Source organism: Balaenoptera physalus (assembly GCF_965194825.1).
Source record: "Balaenoptera physalus genome assembly, chromosome: 20".
Classification (NCBI taxonomy): Eukaryota; Metazoa; Chordata; class Mammalia; order Artiodactyla; family Balaenopteridae; genus Balaenoptera; species Balaenoptera physalus.
Genome location: NC_138901.1, coordinates 18,645,499 through 18,664,756, shown reverse-complemented (window position 1 = coordinate 18,664,756; position 19,258 = coordinate 18,645,499). Strand labels below are relative to the sequence as shown.

General features: G+C 52.4%; 1 protein-coding gene across 2 annotated transcripts in view; it reads left to right on the top strand.

The window, feature by feature from the left end:
• PLXDC1 (plexin domain containing 1) overlaps positions 1–19,258 on the top strand; it is a 75,800-nt gene that overhangs the window by 34,234 nt on the left and 22,308 nt on the right. For both annotated transcript variants that reach the window (XM_082442374.1, XM_082442373.1), the window contains exons 3-9: positions 1,206–1,349; positions 1,639–1,708; positions 2,313–2,435; positions 3,068–3,186; positions 4,136–4,235; positions 13,539–13,634; positions 17,757–17,838. In XM_082442374.1, the coding sequence (XP_082298500.1) occupies positions 1,206–1,349; positions 1,639–1,708; positions 2,313–2,435; positions 3,068–3,186; positions 4,136–4,235; positions 13,539–13,634; positions 17,757–17,838 (734 nt within the window). The remainder of the gene's footprint in view (positions 1–1,205; positions 1,350–1,638; positions 1,709–2,312; positions 2,436–3,067; positions 3,187–4,135; positions 4,236–13,538; positions 13,635–17,756; positions 17,839–19,258) is intronic.

Here is a 19,258-nt window from a genome sequence, read left to right as displayed (position 1 = left end):
CTTGTCAGAAGAGCAGAGTCTGTCTCCGGGCGGGTGGAGAGAGCAGGCATCCCTCGGCCCTGCTCATGCTGGGCCCAGGGCAAGGGCTGGCTGGGCAGCTGGCAGCTTGGCAGGGAGAACATGGGCGGCTCTGCTGTGTCTGCAGCCACTGCCGCCCGACAGCCTGATTAATGACCCGCGACGCCCAGGGCTCCACACGAGTCAGCGGCTCCATTTCTGTGGCAGCGGCCAAGTGGACCTGCCCACTCTGCCTCTTCTCCTCCTACGGCTGGCGGCTGGTGCTCCCAGATGGGCTGAAATGTTTTGACATTGCCTCCTCCCCGGGCTCTTCCACACTTTCTGCTGACCATTTCCAGCGTCCTTTAAATCCTGCCCCTAAATGCTCCTGTACAGGAGAGGCTTTACAGAGTTAACCCCCAGCCCTCTGGGTTCTGGCTTGTTCTTTTACTTTGTCCCCATCAGGCACAGAGGAAAGCTTAAAAATATGTCTTGAAGGCATCGTTGCTGCTTCTCTCCCGTCTCTCAACCCTTTAGTGACTAATATGGGCCCTGTCTTATCTCTCTGCTGGAGGGTCGGTGTCTGTGCATTCTGTTTGTATAAATCCCACCTGCGCCATCAGACTAGCAATGCCCCAAGATCAAGGGTGTGCCTTCATCTTTAGACCGGTGGCTTCTGAGAGCCAGTTTTTTCTTCTCCCCTAAACTGGGTACTCCCCAGGGAAGGGGGCTATGTCTCCCCCTCAGTCTGGGAGCTCCCTGAAGACAAGGGCTGTGTTTGGGGCTGCCTTGCCTGTTGCTCCCTCACCTCCCAAGTTGAGCTCTGCCTTGGGTGTGCTCTGCGGGGGACTCAGGGGCTGTAGGAAGAGCCTCCTGGCCTGTCTTGGGGATGGCAGGGCGGAGCATGGCTACAGCAGGTATGGATTTAGCTGGGGGCCAGAGCTGTTGGGGGCGTGGCTAGGGAGCAGGTACTGAGCTATCCAGGGCCAAAGGGCTCCCAGGCCTAAACCAGCTCTGAGCCACGGTCTGGCCCCCTGGGAGGGCCATGAAGTCTTGTATCCAGACCCTGGCCCCCTGGGAGGGCCATGAATTCTTGCATCCAGACCCTGGCCCCCTGGGAGGGCCATGAATTCTTGCATCCAGACTCTGTGGTTCTTGGCATCCTGATTCCTCATGCCTCCTGTGGGCTCTGTCTTGGATAACGACAGGAGGACAACCACAGCTACTACGTGTCCCGTGTCTATGGTCCCAGCGAGCCCCGCAGCCGGGAGTTGTGGGTGGACGTGGCCAAGGCCAACCAGAGCCAAGTGAAAGTTCACCGAATCCTCTCCAACACCCACCGGCAGGCTTCGGTGAGTGCCCCAGTCCCCGGCAGAGCTGCCCTGGGCTGGGAGGCTGGGGGCCAGCCCACCACACCTGGTCAGTGGGCATGGCTTGTGGCCTGAGGTCTGTGGTCTGGGAAGTGCCTTCCAGGGGACCCTGGGGGGCTTTGCCAGAGTTGGAGTGCCCTCCTGTGGTACTGCCCTGGACATGCCTGTGCCCCCCCTGCCCAATCCCATCCAGATAAGCATGGGGCAGTGTGGATGCCCAGCCCTTTGGCCTGAAGGTTGGCCCATGCTGACTCTCTCCCATCCCCTGCAGAGAGTGGTCTTGTCCTTTGATTTCCCTTTCTACGGGCATCCTCTGCGGCAGATCACCATAGCAACCGGAGGTAAGGCCTTGTCCGTGGGACTGGGAGAGGGTGTGGAGATTTCAGCCAGAACTTGGGACCTATCTGGGAAGGTTCCCTGGAGACAGGGTTTTACAGATGGACTGGGGAGAGTCCCACATGTGGCTCTCTTGGGACCCCACTCTCAGGAGAGAGGTCATCAGTGTTTCAGCCCAGCTTCCTCACATCTACTGACTTGCTTGTGTGTGTGTGTATGTCTGTGTGTGTGTCTGTTTCTCTCCCTCTGGGTCTGTGCAGGCCACTGCGGGCAGTCCCTTGGCCCCTGTGCTTCTGAGTCTGTAAATGAGAGTGAGGAGACTGCACTGAGAGCCCGCTTCCTGGGACCAGGCTTCCAGTTGATATGAGCAGCCTGTCTTTGATTCCTGTGCACTTTCCAAGGGGCAGAGAGAGGTGGGAGGTGCAGAGAGAACCTTCTGGTCTGGGGCCCTTTAGCTCCATACATGCCAGACCCATGCCCACTATGTGAGGCTGGTGGACAGAGGTCCAAGACTCACTTCCAGCCCCGTCTACACTGCTCTTCCCTGCACGAGGAAGCAACCCTTCTGGGCCATCTCTGATGATTTGTCGACACTTCTTCCCACCCCAGGCTTCATCTTCATGGGTGACGTGGTCCATCGGATGCTCACGGCCACTCAGTATGTGGCTCCTCTGATGGCCAACTTCAACCCTGGCTGCTCCGACAACTCCACGGTTGCTTACTTCGACAATGGTGAGATCAGAGCTCAGAGTTTAAGTCACCCAGCTCCAGGGCTCCCTTGGTCCAGCCCCTTTAGAGGAGCCCAAGTCCCAGAGAGGGCAAGGGACTTGCCCACAGTCACACAGCAAGACAGCCACCCTACCTTTCTGTGTTCCTTTTCCTCACCTGGAAGATGGGGACAAAAATGCCTGCTACCTGATGAGATAATGAAATGAAAGCACTTGGCTCTTAGTAGAGGTGAAATAAATATCAGAGATATTTACTGTTTCTTATTCTCACCAGGTTGTCCCTTGAACACCTACCTTCCACCCCGGGAGAACAGATGTTTCTCCTATTTCTCCTCCTTTTCATCTCAAGGGGTCGGGATAGGCAAGAAGGAAGGGGCGTGCTTGGGGTTGGAGATGGTCAATCACAGTACCTGGTTGGGGATGGGGAAGCTGAAGAAGGGTTTTCTGGTTCCTCTTCAGCTTGGAAGTCAGACTGTTTGTGGGCTGCCCAGCTTCTGCCTCCTGTCAAATTTGCAAACTGCCCCATCATCCCTAAGGAAGCCAAGCTGTGGCCCATCCACATTGGCCACCGTTTCCGCAGGGCCCTACTCCCCTCACTGTCTCCCTGTCCAGCCAGGTCTCTGCTCTCCTCACCAGGGACAGTCTTTGTTGTTCAGTGGGACCACGTCTACCTCCAGGACCGGGAGGACAAGGGCAGCTTCACCTTCCAGGCAGCTCTGCACCAAGACGGCCGCATTGTATTCGGCTACAAAGAGGTGAGTGGGTCCAGCTGCAGAGACGGCCTTTCTTTCATTCAGCAATTATCTACCGAGATCCTCCAGTGTGCCAGACATAGGGTGTGGTGCCGGGGATACAGCAGTTAATAAGATGGCTGACGGCCCTACCTTTGTGGAGCTGAGAGTCTGGCTGGAGGGATAGATGTTAATTGTGGGGACAAGTATAGAATTGCCACTGTGACAAGTGCTCCTAAATTGAGATGCCAGGAAAGCCTTTCACGGGGCTCTTTACCTGAACAGGGGTCAGGGAAGGCTCTCCCGAGGAAAAGAATTGAAATCTGTGGAATGCGTAGGGGTTAAGGAAGCAAAGAAATGAAGTGTGCTCCAGGAATGAGAAAACACATGCAAAGGCTCTGTGGCAAGACAGAGCATGGCCGGTACAAAGCTCTGCAAGAAGGCAGCCTGGCCGGAGAGAAGAGAGTGAGAGCAAGAAGGGGGGCGCAGGGGGACAACCGGATTTGCCTTTGGAAAGGACGCTCTGGTTTCAGAGCGGAGAGCAGAGGTCTGGGGCTCAGAGGGGATGCTGGGAGATGATGTGGGAGAGAGGTGATGCCAGCTTGGGGTAGGGAGGGGGCGATGGAGAGACCTGGATAGATTTGAGAGCCAGTTAGCAAGTTAATTAACAGGACTGGAGATGTATTAGACGGAGGAGGAGGGAAATGAAGGGGGGTGCGAACTGAGGGTGACTCCCAGGTCTCTGGCCTGCATGGAGGTGCCATTCACAAAGAGGGAGAAAAGAAAAAGGAAATGTGTTTGGAGACAGTGTGGGGAAGACTTGGAATTTGGATGGGACCCCATTGGGTTTGAGATGTCTGAGTCCTCCAAGAGGCAAGGCCCAGCAGGCAGATGGGTCTGGAGCTCGGAGGGGAAGCCTAGGCTGGCCCAAGAGCGTTTGCGGGGTAGACTGAGCCTCTTCTTCCCGCTGCAGATCCCTATGCCCGTCCTGGAAATCAGCTCGTCCCAGCACCCCGTCAAAGCAGGCCTGTCAGATGCCTTCATGATTCTCAATCCATCCCCGGACGTACCAGGTGAGTCCCCAGGGATCCACAGAGATCCCTGGATGGGGCTGGACTCACCTCGGATTGAGCCAGGCTGCCAGGGGCAATGGCAGGGGCAATGGCAGGGGCAATGGCAGGGGCAATGGCAGGGGTAATGGCAGGGGCAATGGCAGTGGCAGGGAGTGGAGGGGTGGTGGAGAGTTGAGTGGGAACTGAGGGAAGAAAAGGGGCAGAATGAGTTCCAACTTTTCTTCATTCAAGCAGAGGAACCGTTTTTTCCAATAAAATCTCCAGGGGGAGGCACTGCTCTGGTGGAGGAGGGGGAGGGGAGCCAGGGCCCTTCCACTCAGCACACCCTCTATTTAGAAAATCTCCAAAGACACCAAATTAGGGTTTACGAGTCCTCCCAGACCACAACCATAATTGCTTCCCCACCCCCAGATGATAGAAGGAGCATCCCAGGGGGTTTCAGGAGACAGGAAAATTAGGTTTCTCTCCTGTCCCTGATCCCATCTTCTAATTCCCCTTCCTGGAGGCAACCAGGGCTACCAGGGTATTTCTAGGGCTACAAACCTTCAGGTAAGTATACGTACGTATATTTAACACCAATGATGTCATATGATGTCCTCTGTTCTGCTCCTGAACAAAGTATATCTTGCCCATCATTCTGTATTAGCACACGTCTCATTCTTCCTAATGGCTGTGTGATAGCCCATTGTGTGGATGTACCTTATTTGAACCAGTCCCCTGTGCATAGACTTTTCAGTTGTTTCAATCTTTCACTACACCAAATAACACTGCAGTGAATATTCTTGCAAATAGGTACTTTTATGCCCTTGTGTGAGTATTTCCATAAGACTAATTCCCACCACTTCACTTGCCCTTCCACTGTCCCCGCCCTGAACTCCCTCCCAGTGCTCTAGCGAGTAGCTCAGACCCTGCTCCGTTGCTGCAGTCAGCATCTGCTCTGATTGGTTAACGCCTGAACTGAGCTGGTTACTAAAGAGTTTCAGTATCACCCTGATTGTATTAGTTAGCTACTGCTGCGTAACAAATTATGCCAAAACTTAGAGGCTTAAAACAGCAAACACATTATCTCAGGGTTTCTGTGGATCAGGAAGCAAAGCATGACTTAGCTGGGTCCTCTGGTTCAGAGTCTTTCACAGGCTGTTCTCATGGTGTTTCCCAGGGTTACCTCAGTGACTGTTGGGGGGAGATCCATTTTTAAGAGCTTTCATGTGGTTGTGGCAAGATTCAGTGTCCCCCTCAGTTCCTGCCACGTGGACCTCCGCATAGGACAGCTCACAACGTGGCAGCTGGCTTCCATCAGAGCAGGCAAGGAAGACAGTGGTAGAGTGTGAGCAAGATGGAAGCGAGAGTCTTTTTGTAACCTCATCTTAGAAGTGCGGTCCTATCGCTTTTGCCATATGCTGCTGGTTGGAAGCAAGTCACTAGGTCCAGCCCACACCCAGGATAGGATTACACAGGGTGTGAACACCAGGAGGCAGGGATCATTGGGGGCCATTTTATTTTATTTTTTTAATTTTAAAAAATTTATTTATTTATTTATTTTTGGCTGTGTTGGGTCTTCGTTGCTGCGCGTGGGCTTTCTCTAGTTGCGGTGAGCCGGGGCTACTCTTTGTCGCGGTGCGTGGGCTTCTCATTGCGGTGGCTTCTCTTCTTGTGGAGCACGGGCTCTAGGCTCCTGGGCTTCAGTAGTTGTGGCTCATGGGCTCTAGAGCGAAGGCTCAGTAGTTGTGGCACACAGGCTTAGTTGCTCTGTGGCATATGGGATCTTCCTGGACCAGGGCTCGAACCCGTGTCTCCTGCATTGGCAGGCGGAGTCTTAACCACTGCGCCACCAGGGAAGCCCTGGGGGCCCTTTTAGAGGCTGCTTACCACACGATTACAATCCCATCCCTAGACACCGAGCTTTACAGTATCTTATTGGATCATCCTCGCAACATTGTAAATGAAGTCTGTACATTTGTTTCTTTCTAAATGAGGACACGGAGGCTCAGAGAGGTGGCCTGACTTGCTTTCACACAGCTATGAAAGGTAGAACTGAAACCCAAATCTTCTGTTTTTTAAACCCTGGGGTCCACTATTGAGACTTTGTAAATCTGACCCACTCCCATTCCACCCAGAGGGGTGACTCCTTTCCTCCTCAGTTCCCCAAACACCCACAGCCCTGTGTGCACACACCCAGGCTGCTTTGCAGGAAAGACCATTCTTGGTGTCCATGCCACCCCCCTCCCCGTGCATTAATGCATCATCGGGGCGGGGTCTGTGCCTCCTTCACAGCTCACAGGGCTCTCTCTGTGCCCAGTGGGAGAGTCTCAGGAAATGTGTGTTGGATCCAGCTGTTGAATGAGGGTGGATTAGAGGAAGTCAGATCCCCCAGGAGTGTGTGCATCTGAGGCTACTCTGTGATTCTGGAATGAAAGGCTGTTTTAGAGCAAGCCAGGGAGATGTGAGGAGGTGGGGTAACGAGGGGCGGGGGAGGAAGCAGAGCCCACCTGAAATAACAGGAGGGCAGCTGCTCCTGTCCTGTGAGACCAGGAGGAGACGCAAGGGCTCTGTTGTGGGAGCCGCTGGATTCGGTGACTCCAGCTGCTGTTCTCGGAGGTGCTGGGTCCACCCGCCAAGCGAAACCCACACCTGACTCCCAAACTCTGCCCAGCGGCTCCTGGCCTCCAGTCTCCCTGCCCTCTGTCCCCCATTCCTTCTTGTCACTGCCAGACAGATCTGGTCACGTCATTCTCTGGCTCCTTGTTGCCCAAAGCATCAATTCAAAGTCCTTTGATGCTGGGCACAGCCCACCTTTTTTTTTTTTTTTTTTCCTTTCAGTTTTATTGAGATGTAATTGACATACAGCACTGTGTAACTTTCAGATGTCCAGCATAATGATTTGACTTACATATGTCTCGAACCGATTACAATGAGCTTAGTGAACATCCACCATCTCATAGAGATGCAAAATTAAAGACATAGAAAAAAATAGATTTTTTCCTTTGTGATGAAAACTCTTAGGATTTACTCTCTTAACAACTTCCGTATGTAACAGACAACAGTGTTCATTATATTTCTCATGTATGTTAGGGTCACAGCCCACCTTTATAGGCTCATCTCCAGACCCTCCTGTCACCCACCACTCTGTCCAGGCAGCACTGGTCTGCATGCCCTGGGTTCCCCAAACATGCCAAGGGCTATCTGCGTCTTTCTGATGCAGTTCCTCGTATGAGATGCCCCCCACCTGAAGTCCTTTTACCACTTGGCAAATCCTACTCATTCACTGGTCCAGCTCAGATGTTGCCTCCTCCATGCAGCAGAATTCACGGCTTCCTCCTCCATCCCCCCAGCACTTTGTTAAAAGCTTTAATATAGAACTCATGACACTGTCCGGCTCATTCACCTTCTCCCCAACTGGCCGTGAGCTCCTTGGGGTCTGGCCATGGCCCCAGCACTTAGCCCAGTGCCTGCAGCAGGGCACGTGCTCAGAAAATGAGTAGCAGCTCGAGAGTGAGTGCTGACGGGAATGGGCGGAGCAGAGACCCTGTCCTCTGCCCTGTGGTGACACTAAGTGAGAACAGGACCTGACATCTGAGTTTGGGGGGTGAGTGCTTTGATAATCGCATCTCTTTTTGTCAGATATTTTTTAGCTTGGGGGTGCAGGCAGGGACTTTAAAAGGAACATAGAGGTACGGGTGGAGCATATCACGTGCATGCATTTTTCTGGGGCAGCATCCGTGGCCTCCGTTGGGTTTTAAAATGGGCTACAACCTCTGCTTTTCAGAGTGATGGCTTTTATGTGGCTGAGAGATCAGATTCCTCTGGGTCTGATATTCAACCCAGCAAGCAGGGAATTTGTTTGAATTTGGCTGAGCTGCAAATAACAGTAAATCCCAAAAAACCATGATAGAAGTTCAGGTAGAGGCCTCTGGTCCACAGACCCTATCACCGGGATATTCACCTTGAATATTCCCCTTGTCCCAACCCATCTGTCCTACAGAATGAGTGATGTCACTGCCCTTGTACCCAAGCTCGGCTCCTCCCTGCCTGGGGCCCTGTGAGGAGTGGAGTTTTCTCCCCACTATTCAAGAATCCCCCAGTCCCTGAACCCTGTCTGGGGGACTCTCTCTTCCCCCCAGGCTCCAAACACTTTCCTCCCACCCCTGTCTGAGGGTGGAGGGAATTCTGCACAGTCTCATTCCTGGGGTTGAAGGAAGAAAATGCTGAAAACAACCAGAGTTTCTCTTACCATTACTTCCTTGCAGAATCTGCTCTGCAGGCTTTGGAGCAGAGAGTCTGCAGAGCACGCTTTGATGCAGAGAAAAGATTCAGATTAGCAGCGTCTGTTTGCAGAAGCACGCAAAACATAGAGGGTAGCTGATACACTCTTTATTTGACTGGAGGGGGCCCCAGAAGTCAATATAATTTCCTCTATTCATTTGTTTAAGAAACCCTTTCTTTCATGGACAGTATAAAAGCAACTTTAGGACAGCCAGCGTCAAAACTGACAGAGATTCTGAATTAATGGAATTGTATTAATTCATTAATTAATTGTAGCCCGCCCCTTGGCTGACCCCAGAATGGCCTTGGACGGCCTGAACACTTGGGCCTTCTCCTTTACCAGAACTTTCCTTTCCTTTCAAAAGCAGGCTTGAGAAATGTGGCAGAGGCCTGTGCTGTACCTTGGTGCTGGGCAGCTGGGTGGGGAAGGGGGAGGCCCCAGAACTGGCTGCGGAGGAGTGAGAAGGAGCAGCCAAGTGGGGGTGGGGGGGTGTCATCACCAGATCAGGCCCGGTTTGTCTTCTCCCTGCTCCTGATAAAGGATCCTTTACAGTGCTCTTCACTGTAGCTTTTTATCCATCCTGGGACCCTCCCCCCTCCCCCCTCCCCTCTCCCTCCCCTCCCCCTCCCCCCACCCCGTTTTTCACTTTTCTTTTTTTTTTCTTTTCTGTTTTTCCCTCTACTCTGCTCCCTGAGCCCTGCCGTTTCTCACCTCCTCTCCTCCCTCTGCCCTTTTCTACACTGCATCTGTGCTGAGGAGGTCTCTCCTCCCTCCCCTCCTGGGCTGAAAGCTCCTTGGGGTACAGGACCCTCATTGTGTTTATCTCTGGGGTCCCCTGCTGGGGCTCAATTCATGATTATTAAAAGAATAACCAAATGAGCAAAGGAAGATGTGAATGCGTAAATGAAAACTTTTTCCTGAGCCACCATCTTAGATTTTTTTATATCGTAACCACCGTTTTGGAGGGAAGTTTGTGGCTGGACCTGTCAGTCTGATTTCTTCTGACCAAACCAACCCTCTCCCTGCTGGTGTCTGGTGTGGAAACAGAACAGGACATGCCAACCTTGCTTTTGAGCCATGAACATCTCTTGATTGCATGGCAGGGCTTTCCATGTCTGGACCTTAGTGTTTCTGAATCTTTGATGAATGGAAGCAGAGATAAAACAGAAATGTCTCAAACTGCCAGAAATGTGGCGCTGGGGTGGTCACTGTCTTGGTTCCGGCAGGGATCTGTTGGTCATGCAGATGGACATCATCATCCTTGGGCAAGCCCCAGATGTTGGAGAGATAATCCAAAAGCAAATAACACAGGCGGGGATATTAAGGGATCTGTTTATCAAGAAATAAAAGTATTGCCAAACCAGACACTTAAAAAAGTACAAGTTGGCAGTTGAAGTGAGCAACTTTTTTTTTTTTAATAAATTTATTTATCTATTTATTTATTTTTGTCTGCCTTGGGTCTTCATTGCTGCGCACGGGCTTTCTTTTTAGTGGTAGCGAGCTGAGGAGGCTACTCTTCGTTGCGGTGCATGGGCTTCTCATTAAGGTGGCTTCTCTTGTTGCAGAGCACAGGCTCTAGGCACGCAGGCTTCAGTAGTTGTGGCACATGGGCTCAGTAGTTGTGGCTCACGGGCTTAGTTGCTCCGCGGCATGTGGAATCTTCCCGGCCCAGGGCTTGAACCCATGTCCCCTGCATTGGCAGGCGGATTCTTAACCACTGCACCACCAGGGAAGCCCGTGAGCAACTATTTTTAATCAGAGATATGTTTCTGCCCGCCCACCCTCCTCCCACTTCCTACCACACACATCTCCCCCACCCTTGCTGGTAGGGCTGTGTTGCTTTTTGGAGGATATCTGATCATCTCTGGCTGCACCCTCACTTGAGGCACGTCCCCACCTCTGCTCCCCAGTGGGCTGGTGGGGAGACCCATTCCTACATTCTGGTGTGGGGTTTGCTGGGAACCTCACCTTCCCCAGCTGCTGTTCGTGTGTCTCTATCCATGAATTCGACTCCCTTGACAAGTCCGTGTCTCTATCATGCCCCAACCCTGACCCCCTTTGTCCTCCTATTTCACCTGCCTTCTGACCGAGGGCAGGCTCTCCCCTGTATCCTTGCAGGTGGAGAAATCCTGAAAGCCAATTCTCCTCCTCCTTTGAGCTCTAACTTCATGAGGGTCTGGCTTTTTGTGGCCCGTTGGCAGCTGCCCTTTTGAGAAAGACCATAATCTGTGGTGGGCTGAGGAGGAAGGGCATTCTTCCTTTGTGCTGTGGGCTGAAGTTATAATAAGTTGCTGGGGTTTTCCTGACTATTTGTAAGCCATTCATTCATTCACAGTCATCTCTTGAGACCCTGTTCTGTGCAGGGCCTGGCGCGAGGGGCTGGGGGACAGAGACATATAACTTGTAGGCTCTGCTCTCGGGGAGCTCATAGCCTTGGGGGAGGTGACCAACAAAGTAAATGGTTGTGAAACAGGTGACACTGGACAGTGCACAGGAGGTTGTGGAGCTCAGAGGAGGGGCCACTAACTGCACCCGAGGGTGGGGGATGTCTTCAAGGGGGGCCTGTCATTTGAACTGAGCCTGGAAAGACAAGGCAGATTAAGAAAGAAATGTTTACGCAGAGTCTAGACCCCATGGCCTCAGGCACCTCGGAAGACCTGATGTTTCACCTTTATTTTTTATCCTATTCCATTTCAGTGTTAAAAGGGATAATTCTTTAGGAGAGATGGCTTCTGGGGGTAGTGGGTAGGATGGAGCTGTGAAGGGCTGCCTGGAACTTCCCCATCCCCCACCTAATGTCTCACATCCTGCAGGCTCACTCAAAGCCCACTCCACCTTCGCAGAGCAGTTGGTGTCACACAGGGAGGGCCCTGCAGCACATATAGGCCTTTGGTGAATTGAAAATTGGTGCCTCTTCTGGGCAGCTGAATTACGGAAAAGTGCCCTTCCTCACCCCAGTCTCCTTCAGACCCACCCCTGCTTGGCAAAGGGCCTTTCTTGTATTAGAAAAAATCTGTGTGTGTGTGTGTGTGTGTGTGTGCGTGTGTATGTGTGTGCGCGCGCACGCACACCTGTGAGTGGTTAGTGCTTGCATTTCAAGCACAGGCCTCTGAGGTGGACTGCAGATTCCTGTTTAGTTCCGGGGTAGCGCTGCGGCCACCAGCGCCGGAGCAGTTTCCTTTTCATTGCACAGAATGTTTCAAGGATATTTTGTGGTCGCAGATGCTTCAGGGGCTGAGGTGTCCCCAGGCTCTGCAGCAGGACAGCGGGGTGTGGTGCGAAGAGAGCACGCTTTGGGTCAGACCACCTGGGGTTCAATCCTGGGTTAAGTAGGAGGGAACGGTTCCAAAATTGAGGATAAATAAATGACAGAAACGTAGCTGAGATGTTCTTTTGAGCAGTGGATGCTCCCCTAGATTCTTCATTCAGGATGGGCCACCCAGCGGTTGCACAGGACACCCTCCTTTTCATGGATGCCCCCACTGAGTTTTGCTACCACCTCGGGAAACTTTTCTCCAAATCACCTTCAGCTGAGTGAGAAACTTAGCCCACCTACTCTGGGCTTCTAGTGACAAAAACCCAACTGAAACTAGCTTAAGTGAAAAGGAGTGCACTGGGGATGCTAAAGTAGCCCAAAGAACCTAAGGAAGAGCCAACAGCTGGGAAGATAGGACCAGGGCAGGTCCGGGGACTCCAGAGCCTGGAATGCCGCCAGTTTCTCTCCACGAGGTGGCTTCATCCTCTGGCTTTCCCCATGAGACTGGAACCATGGCCATTCACGGACGCCGAGCTTGCATCTTCTTAGCAGTATTACTGGAGAGCAAAGGGCCTTCTGGTTATAGTTTAAAAGTCCCAGGGAAGGTCTCTGATTGGTCTGACTTCATCAGATGCCCAGCCCTGGACCAATCACTGTGTGGCCAGGGAGGCAGGGTCATGAAAGAAGATGCAGCACAGACCACATGTAGGAAGGGGCTGGGGGCAGTTCTTTCTGTTTCCAGAAGGAAGAAGGGGTGCTGGGCAGACCAAATACTAAGTGGCCCTTTCCCCTCATGGGAAAACTCATTCACGCAGCTCAGCGGCTGACGGCCTGCCTTTTGGAGCTGAAGGAAACCAACCCCAAGTCACGGTTCTTAGGTGGACATGGGGGTTTGGTGGGAAATATCAGAGCATCTCAGACTGCCATTTTAGGAGAAGTCATTTCATCTACGGTTCCAGCTTTTTCCTCCCAAGGGTGTTGGGGCAGGTGTTAATGTCTTTCCACCTCACAGACAAAAAACCGAGGCCCTAAGGTTATCCTGCTTGTCAGGAGCAGATCTCGACTCAGAACTCAGGGCTCTTGACTCTGAGGTCCTGTAGGAAGTTTCTGCAGGGACCGAGGCAGGACATAAGCCTGGCTCCAGGCCCTGAACCTTGCTCTCCCCTCCATCAAGGAGGGGAGAGGTTCTCCAAGGTCAGCCTGTCCATCTGCAGACATTTGCATAGTGCTCACTGTGGGTCAGGTTTGGGACCAGATGATCATAGTCGAATGGTCCCCACCCTCCAAATCAACCCTAATGACCACACAACGTAAGTGCAGTGAGAGGAGGGCACAGGGCAGAGGGGGTAATTAGAGGCAGCTGGTCTAGAGTGGCTGCTCAGAGGAAGTGGCCCTGAGCTGGATCTGGAAGGGTGAGCTGGAGAAGAAGAGAAAGGGTGGAAAAACATTATGGATCAAGGGAACAGCAGCTGTGAAGTCACAGAGGCATGGGAAAGTGTGGACCCCCTGTGTCCTGACCCCGGGAACAGCCAGGCCTCTGCGTTATTAGCCTGCTTATAACACAAAGCTCTCCCCTCAAGGCCAACTCCTGTTCTCCTGTCTCCCCACAGTTTCAACGCCATTATCCCAGGATGATGGGTTTACTTCCTGCCCTCAGTGGTTGCAGACTAACTCCCGGCTCCACTCACTACAATCTCTTGCCCACCTGTCAGGCTCCAGCTCCAGGCCCTGAAGCCCTCTGGCCACGAGCTGCTCCTGATGACAGGCTCTGCCTATGTTTCAGAATCTCGGCGAAGGACCATCTTCGAATACCACCGTGTGGAGCTGGACCCCAGCAAGGTCACCAGCACAACTGCCGTGGAGTTCACCCCATTACCAAGTAATTTAGGGTTGTTCCCACTGATGGGGGGGAGGCATTCCACCGTCTTGGAAAGAGCTTTGGAGTCAGACTGAGCTCCATCCCAGGCCCACCACTGTCGCCTGTCTGGGTACCACCACCTAACTTCTCTGGGCCTCCATTTCTCATTTGTAACATGGGCCTAACACCACCTCCCTCCCAGGGCTACAGTAAGGGTTAGAACTACAGTAGGTAGAGCTGAGGATGTAAATGAAAGCTCAGACATTAACTGGCACATCCCAGGCCCAGGGCATGGCTTGTGCTTTATACATGACAGCTATTGTTGTTAACACATAATTGAAACCCAGGAAAGAGGTACCTCTGAGAACTTAGACTGAGCTCCCAGAAAAGATAATCCAGGAACTGAATGGGTCCGTAAGTTTATCATTGTATTTTCCTTAGAGAAGGCATGATGCTGGCATCCACAGGCAGGAGGCAGTAGAGGGATTTAGCCAGTAAGCCTCCAAGATCCAGGGGGCCTGGTCCTGTCCCTCTTCTGTACCCCACTCACCTGCCGTTGAAGGCACACCATGGCTGGGGCCCCAGCGGCTGTTGCGGACCCCGCAGGATCGGGGTTGGATGTTCTTCAGGATATGGTCAGGGCAGCTGGGGCAAGTGAGGGAAGGACAGCACTCTCGTTCTATTTTTAAAGAAAGTTTTAATCTCCTCTCCTGTTTCATGGTACCTCCCAGCTTCCCTCTGAAGCCACGGCCTTCTCCCTGCCTTCTGGGGCATTTCTTGCCTCTCTTTCCCCCTCTTCCTTTTCCCTGGAGGTTCTGGGAGCAGGGGGTGAAGAAAGAAGAGGAGGTGGAAGGGTCTTCTAGAATGCTAGGCCATGTCCCCGCAGGTGTCCTCCCCCGGAAAAGAGGACGGTCCCTGACACCTAGTCACAGGACAAGGACACCTGCGGTTCCAGCCCCGCCCCCACCCTAGTGGCCCTCCCCCTAGGCAGGGCTTCCTCAAGGACTGGTGAGAGCAAACCCAGGAATGGATAAACTGCATTTGGGAACAAGGGCATCCAAGGGCAGGGCTAACTGCTGCGGCAGAAGAAGTGAAACATCCTGGGAATGCGTTTCTGGGACACTGTCTGTACATTTAAGCCACTTCCCACCCCTCCAGTGAATTTTGTGAGCATTTAATAGCACACAGAACATCTGAAATGCAGATGAGAAATAAAGGTCAGTGGGTTTTATGAATATCCCACGAGGCTTCCAGGGTTTTTTCTCAGTTTGACTGGAGCCATTTAAGGGGTCTCCAGAGTCCCTGGGAATGATCATGGGCTCCCATGTAGGGGAAGGGACAGTGTTACCAAGACTGTGATTTGAACCCCCGGGAGGCCGGTTTGCTTTGTCCTCAGAGAACTCTGCACCCCACAGCCCCAGGCTATCTCCCTTACCTTTGGGTAGGGGAGGACTTTTAGCCAAAATTCTTCCAGAGGTGTGGCTGGACTGTCTTCAAGCCATAGCACTCCATGGCTGGTCCCTCTTCTAGAAGAGACTCATGAAAAGGTGGCCTGGGGTGAAGGTGGGAGCTGGGGAGGGGGATTCCCACAGCGGGACCTCGAGACTAGGAGCTCAGGCTCTCGGCTCAGACAGACCTTGGTTCAAACCCAGACCTGCCACTCTTAGCTCTGTGACTGACTCTCTCCAAGCCTCAGTTTCCTCCTCTGTAAAATGGGGATAACAAAAGCACCTATTCATCAATTCCATAAACTTTTGTTAACTGCCTACCACATGCTGGGCGCTGTTCTAGACCCTCTGGATGCACCAGAGAACAAAACAGCCAGAGCGCTCTCGTTCTTGGGCCAAGTCGGTCCCTGCTTATTTTCTGCCGATGGCTTTCCCTCCACCCTTCCAAAGCCTGCAGAGCCCTGGTAGACAAAAGGACACAGTGCCACCTACAGCTCGTCCCTCCCACAAGGTGACTGAAGGTGACCACGCTGTGCCCGCAGCAGCTTTTCTCCCACTCACCGAGGGCTGGTTACCACCTGCCACCTTGTTGGGGGTCCACAGGATGCAAACTGATTCCCTCGTTAATGGACTGTGGCCCAGGCCCATGAAAACTCACAGAGAGAAGAAATGTATGTGACGTCTAGTGAATGAGTGGTCATTTTCTATAGTTAGTGGTCACTTCTGGCTGCTACTAACGTGTTCTGTTCAGCTGCTCATCAGATGAGCCCTTATGTTGCACACAGTTATTCCGGGTCAGCGCCTGTCTGTCCTTATCATAAAATGCATGGGCTTTGTGGCAGCTGCTTGCCACTCTGAGGTCATTCTGGTTCACTTAAGTGGGCAGCATTTAAGCAAGTGAACAACTCTTAAAATCCAGCCCCCATACCTCCTGCTCCCCGGGCCCTCTCTGCTAGGGGTCCATGCACCCTCCAGCAGCTGCTCCCACTAACTTCCCTGCGCTCCACCCTTGCCCTGCCCGGCTAGGCCCCAGCTGCCCCCCCTCCCCATTCCCACCGCCTTCCAGCTCTCCACTCTGCTGAGCCGGCTAGCGTTCTGACTGCTGTTGGGAGCACGCCTGGGATGTGTTCCTCCCGGGCCTCTGCACACGGAGGCCCCTCTGCTTGGACTTCTCTCCCAGGAGGGCTGCCAGGCTGGCTTCCTCGCTCTCTCAGTCTCCTCAGAGGCCTTCCGCAACCTCCCTGAGTAAAACACATCCCCCACCGTCCTTCCACCTCCCTGATCTGATGCGCTTTTCTCCCAGCCCTTCTCACCACTGGCAACCCTAGGGTGGATCTGTTTGTCTGTGTATTTGTTGGCTGTCTCCTCCACTGGACTGCAGGTTCCATGGGGGCAGTGCTTCTGTCTTTTCCTGTTCACACTGCATCTCCAGCATTGGGACAGTGCCGGGCCTGTGGTAGACCCTCAATAAATATTTGTTGAAAGAATAAATGAGTGAATGAGCACCTGATAGGTATATTGAGGGGAATGATGGACCAGAGTCGATAACAAATAGCATTCACTGGCTCACCGTGTGGCCGGCACTGTTATAAACCCTCTCACAGCTGGCCTGCCACACAGACAGCATCTCGATCCCTCTTTTACAAGTGAGGTACCAAGGCACCAAGAGGTCAGGTAACTCTCCAGGGAAGATTTAAGCTTGGATGAGCAGAGGTCAGCACACCCCCTGGGAAGAGCTCACTTCCAAGAGGAGAGGGAGAGGAAAGGAATGGAATACGTATGCCTGGCCTGGTTTACTCTCAAAAACTCAGCTCCCAGACTTCCCTGGGAGGAGCTGGAGAGGCCAGGAGCGGGCCTCTGACGGCAATTCAGCCACACAAACAGTCCCTAGGAGCAGGGAGTGCTAGCTGGTCAAACCAGGACATCTTAAATCCTTTCCAGTGACTGTAGACAACACAACTGTAAACACTAAATTTGCCGAGAGACTCGATCTTAATTGTTCCCAGCACTGGAAGAAATGATACTGGTGTGAAGTGATGGTGGCGTTAGCAAATGCTACAGTGGTGATCATACAGCGATATAATTGGATCAAATCCATATGTTGTACACCTTAAACTTACATGATGTTATATGTCAAATATATCTCGATTTAAAAAAATCCTTTGCAACCCTGTAATTGTAGGCAATAGGCCAGAAGTATAACTTTCCAGACTAGGTGCAATCCCTTTGTACGTGCCTGTGGCGCCCTGTAGTTTTCCTTCGTAAACCTCATCACAATGATAATTTTGTAGTTATTTTTGTTTGATGATCTGCTTAGGGTCTGTCTTTCCATATGACTGTAAGTTCCAAGAAAGTACCAGGTCTTACTGCTGAATCACCAGCACCAGCTCAGGGCCTGACCCCCTGGTGACAAAAGGAAGGAAGGATGGAGAGAAGGAAGGAAGGAAGGAAGGAGGGAACGAAGGAAGGAAGGAAGGGAGGGAGGGAGGAAAGAAGGGTGGGAGTGAGGGAGGGTAGAGAGGGAGAATTAGAGAATCAAGGCTGGACTCAAGTGAGGGTGGCATTAAAAACTTCTAGGGTCCCTGCTGGTCAGAGCCTCCAGAGTTCTGTAAGGACCCAGCATTCAGGAAAGTTGCACCTTTTGGAGGCCTGTGGAGGGGCTGGTACTGAGGGGCCGCTGCCTTCTCTCTTGCAGCCTGCCTGCAGCATCGGAGCTGCGACACTTGCATGTCCTCAGACCTGATCTTCAACTGCAGCTGGTGCCATGTCCTCCAGAGGTTTGTACCAGGCTCACCCTCTTATTCCCACAGGCAGACTGTGCAGGGGGCAGATGGTGGCACTGCCCCACTCCCTGCCTCAGGCCTCATTACCAACATGAGGGTATCTCTGGCTAGTGCTACTGTGCCACTTAGGACAAGAATATCATGAAAGTGAGTGTCTCCCTGAGGCTTGTGACCCATCAAGGTGACTATGTGTCACCCTGTGGTGACACTAGACTTCTGCAAGACCATTCAGAGATTCCAGCTACTGCAGCTCCCTCCTCACACCTGGGAGGGTTGGTTCATCCTCTGGCAGGCCTTCTCAAAGAGTGGTCCACAGCTGTGAGCATCCCAGAATCACCTGGGGCTTGCGCTAAACATGCAGATTCCCGGGGCCCACCCCTGGCCCCCTGCGTCAGGTCTCTGGGAGAGAAGCCCAAGAGCCTGCATTTTAACACGGTACCTCATCTGCAAACAAGCGTGAGATCCACCAGCTCAGAGACGGGATGAGTCTAAGACCCATTGCCATTGAAAGAGAACCCCATGACCCCAAATCAGCACCTCAAGATCTTTCTCAGGCTGCAGAAGGGTTTCCTGAAAACCACGGGTGTGGAAATTGCAGGCGTCTGTGGAAAGTTGGAACAAGTGACAAAGCTGTGTTTGCTTGGTTTTGGAAGCAGGGAAAATTCTGGATGAGATTCAGGTTCAGGCATAAAGTTCTTAAATCCAAGTCATCTTCCTCTCCTTGTTCTGAAATCATTCCCTCACAGATTAGACTCAGAATCTGAGCCCTGTTCTCCTGTCCAAGATAAATAAATGGCAGGGGGAAAAAAAAAGAATTTCTTTGGGGACTAGGGCTCCCATGAGAGTGGGAAAACCTATGAACTACAAGAGCCTTTAAGGCAATCTTGAAAATTTGCAAATTATAGAGGCTCTGAGTTCTCTGCAGCTGTCCTGAATCTGTCAGTGTTTCCTTTGCTCCTTTCCAGTCTCCTGATGCAGAAATAGAAGCCATTGCCTTTATAGGCAGCCTGCCTAGCACACAAGACACAGCTCTGGGCCGGGAGGAGAGAGGGGTCCTTGTCAGGCCTCCCAGGTGTTCTTCCCAACAGCTGTGCTCTTATTCACTCTCTTGGGGCCTCAGTTTGTTCTCCCTGTAAAATGGACTGGGGTTATGTGATTCGGGGAGATGCGGGTGAGGAACATGCCTGTTATTTTAACTTCTCAAATACCAGATAGTATTTTTGCAAAGTGTTCAGGGCCCTTCACATGAAAGGCACAGAGAGCCTCAGAGAGAGTACACAGGGTACACCCCAGGTTGGTTCCTCCTGGCGTGGAGCTTTGCGGTGTGGTCCATCTTGTGCACTTTCGAGTTTGAGAGTCACTGTCTGAGCGTAGGGAGATAATCCAGATGACTGCAGAGGAGCCCTGGAATGCT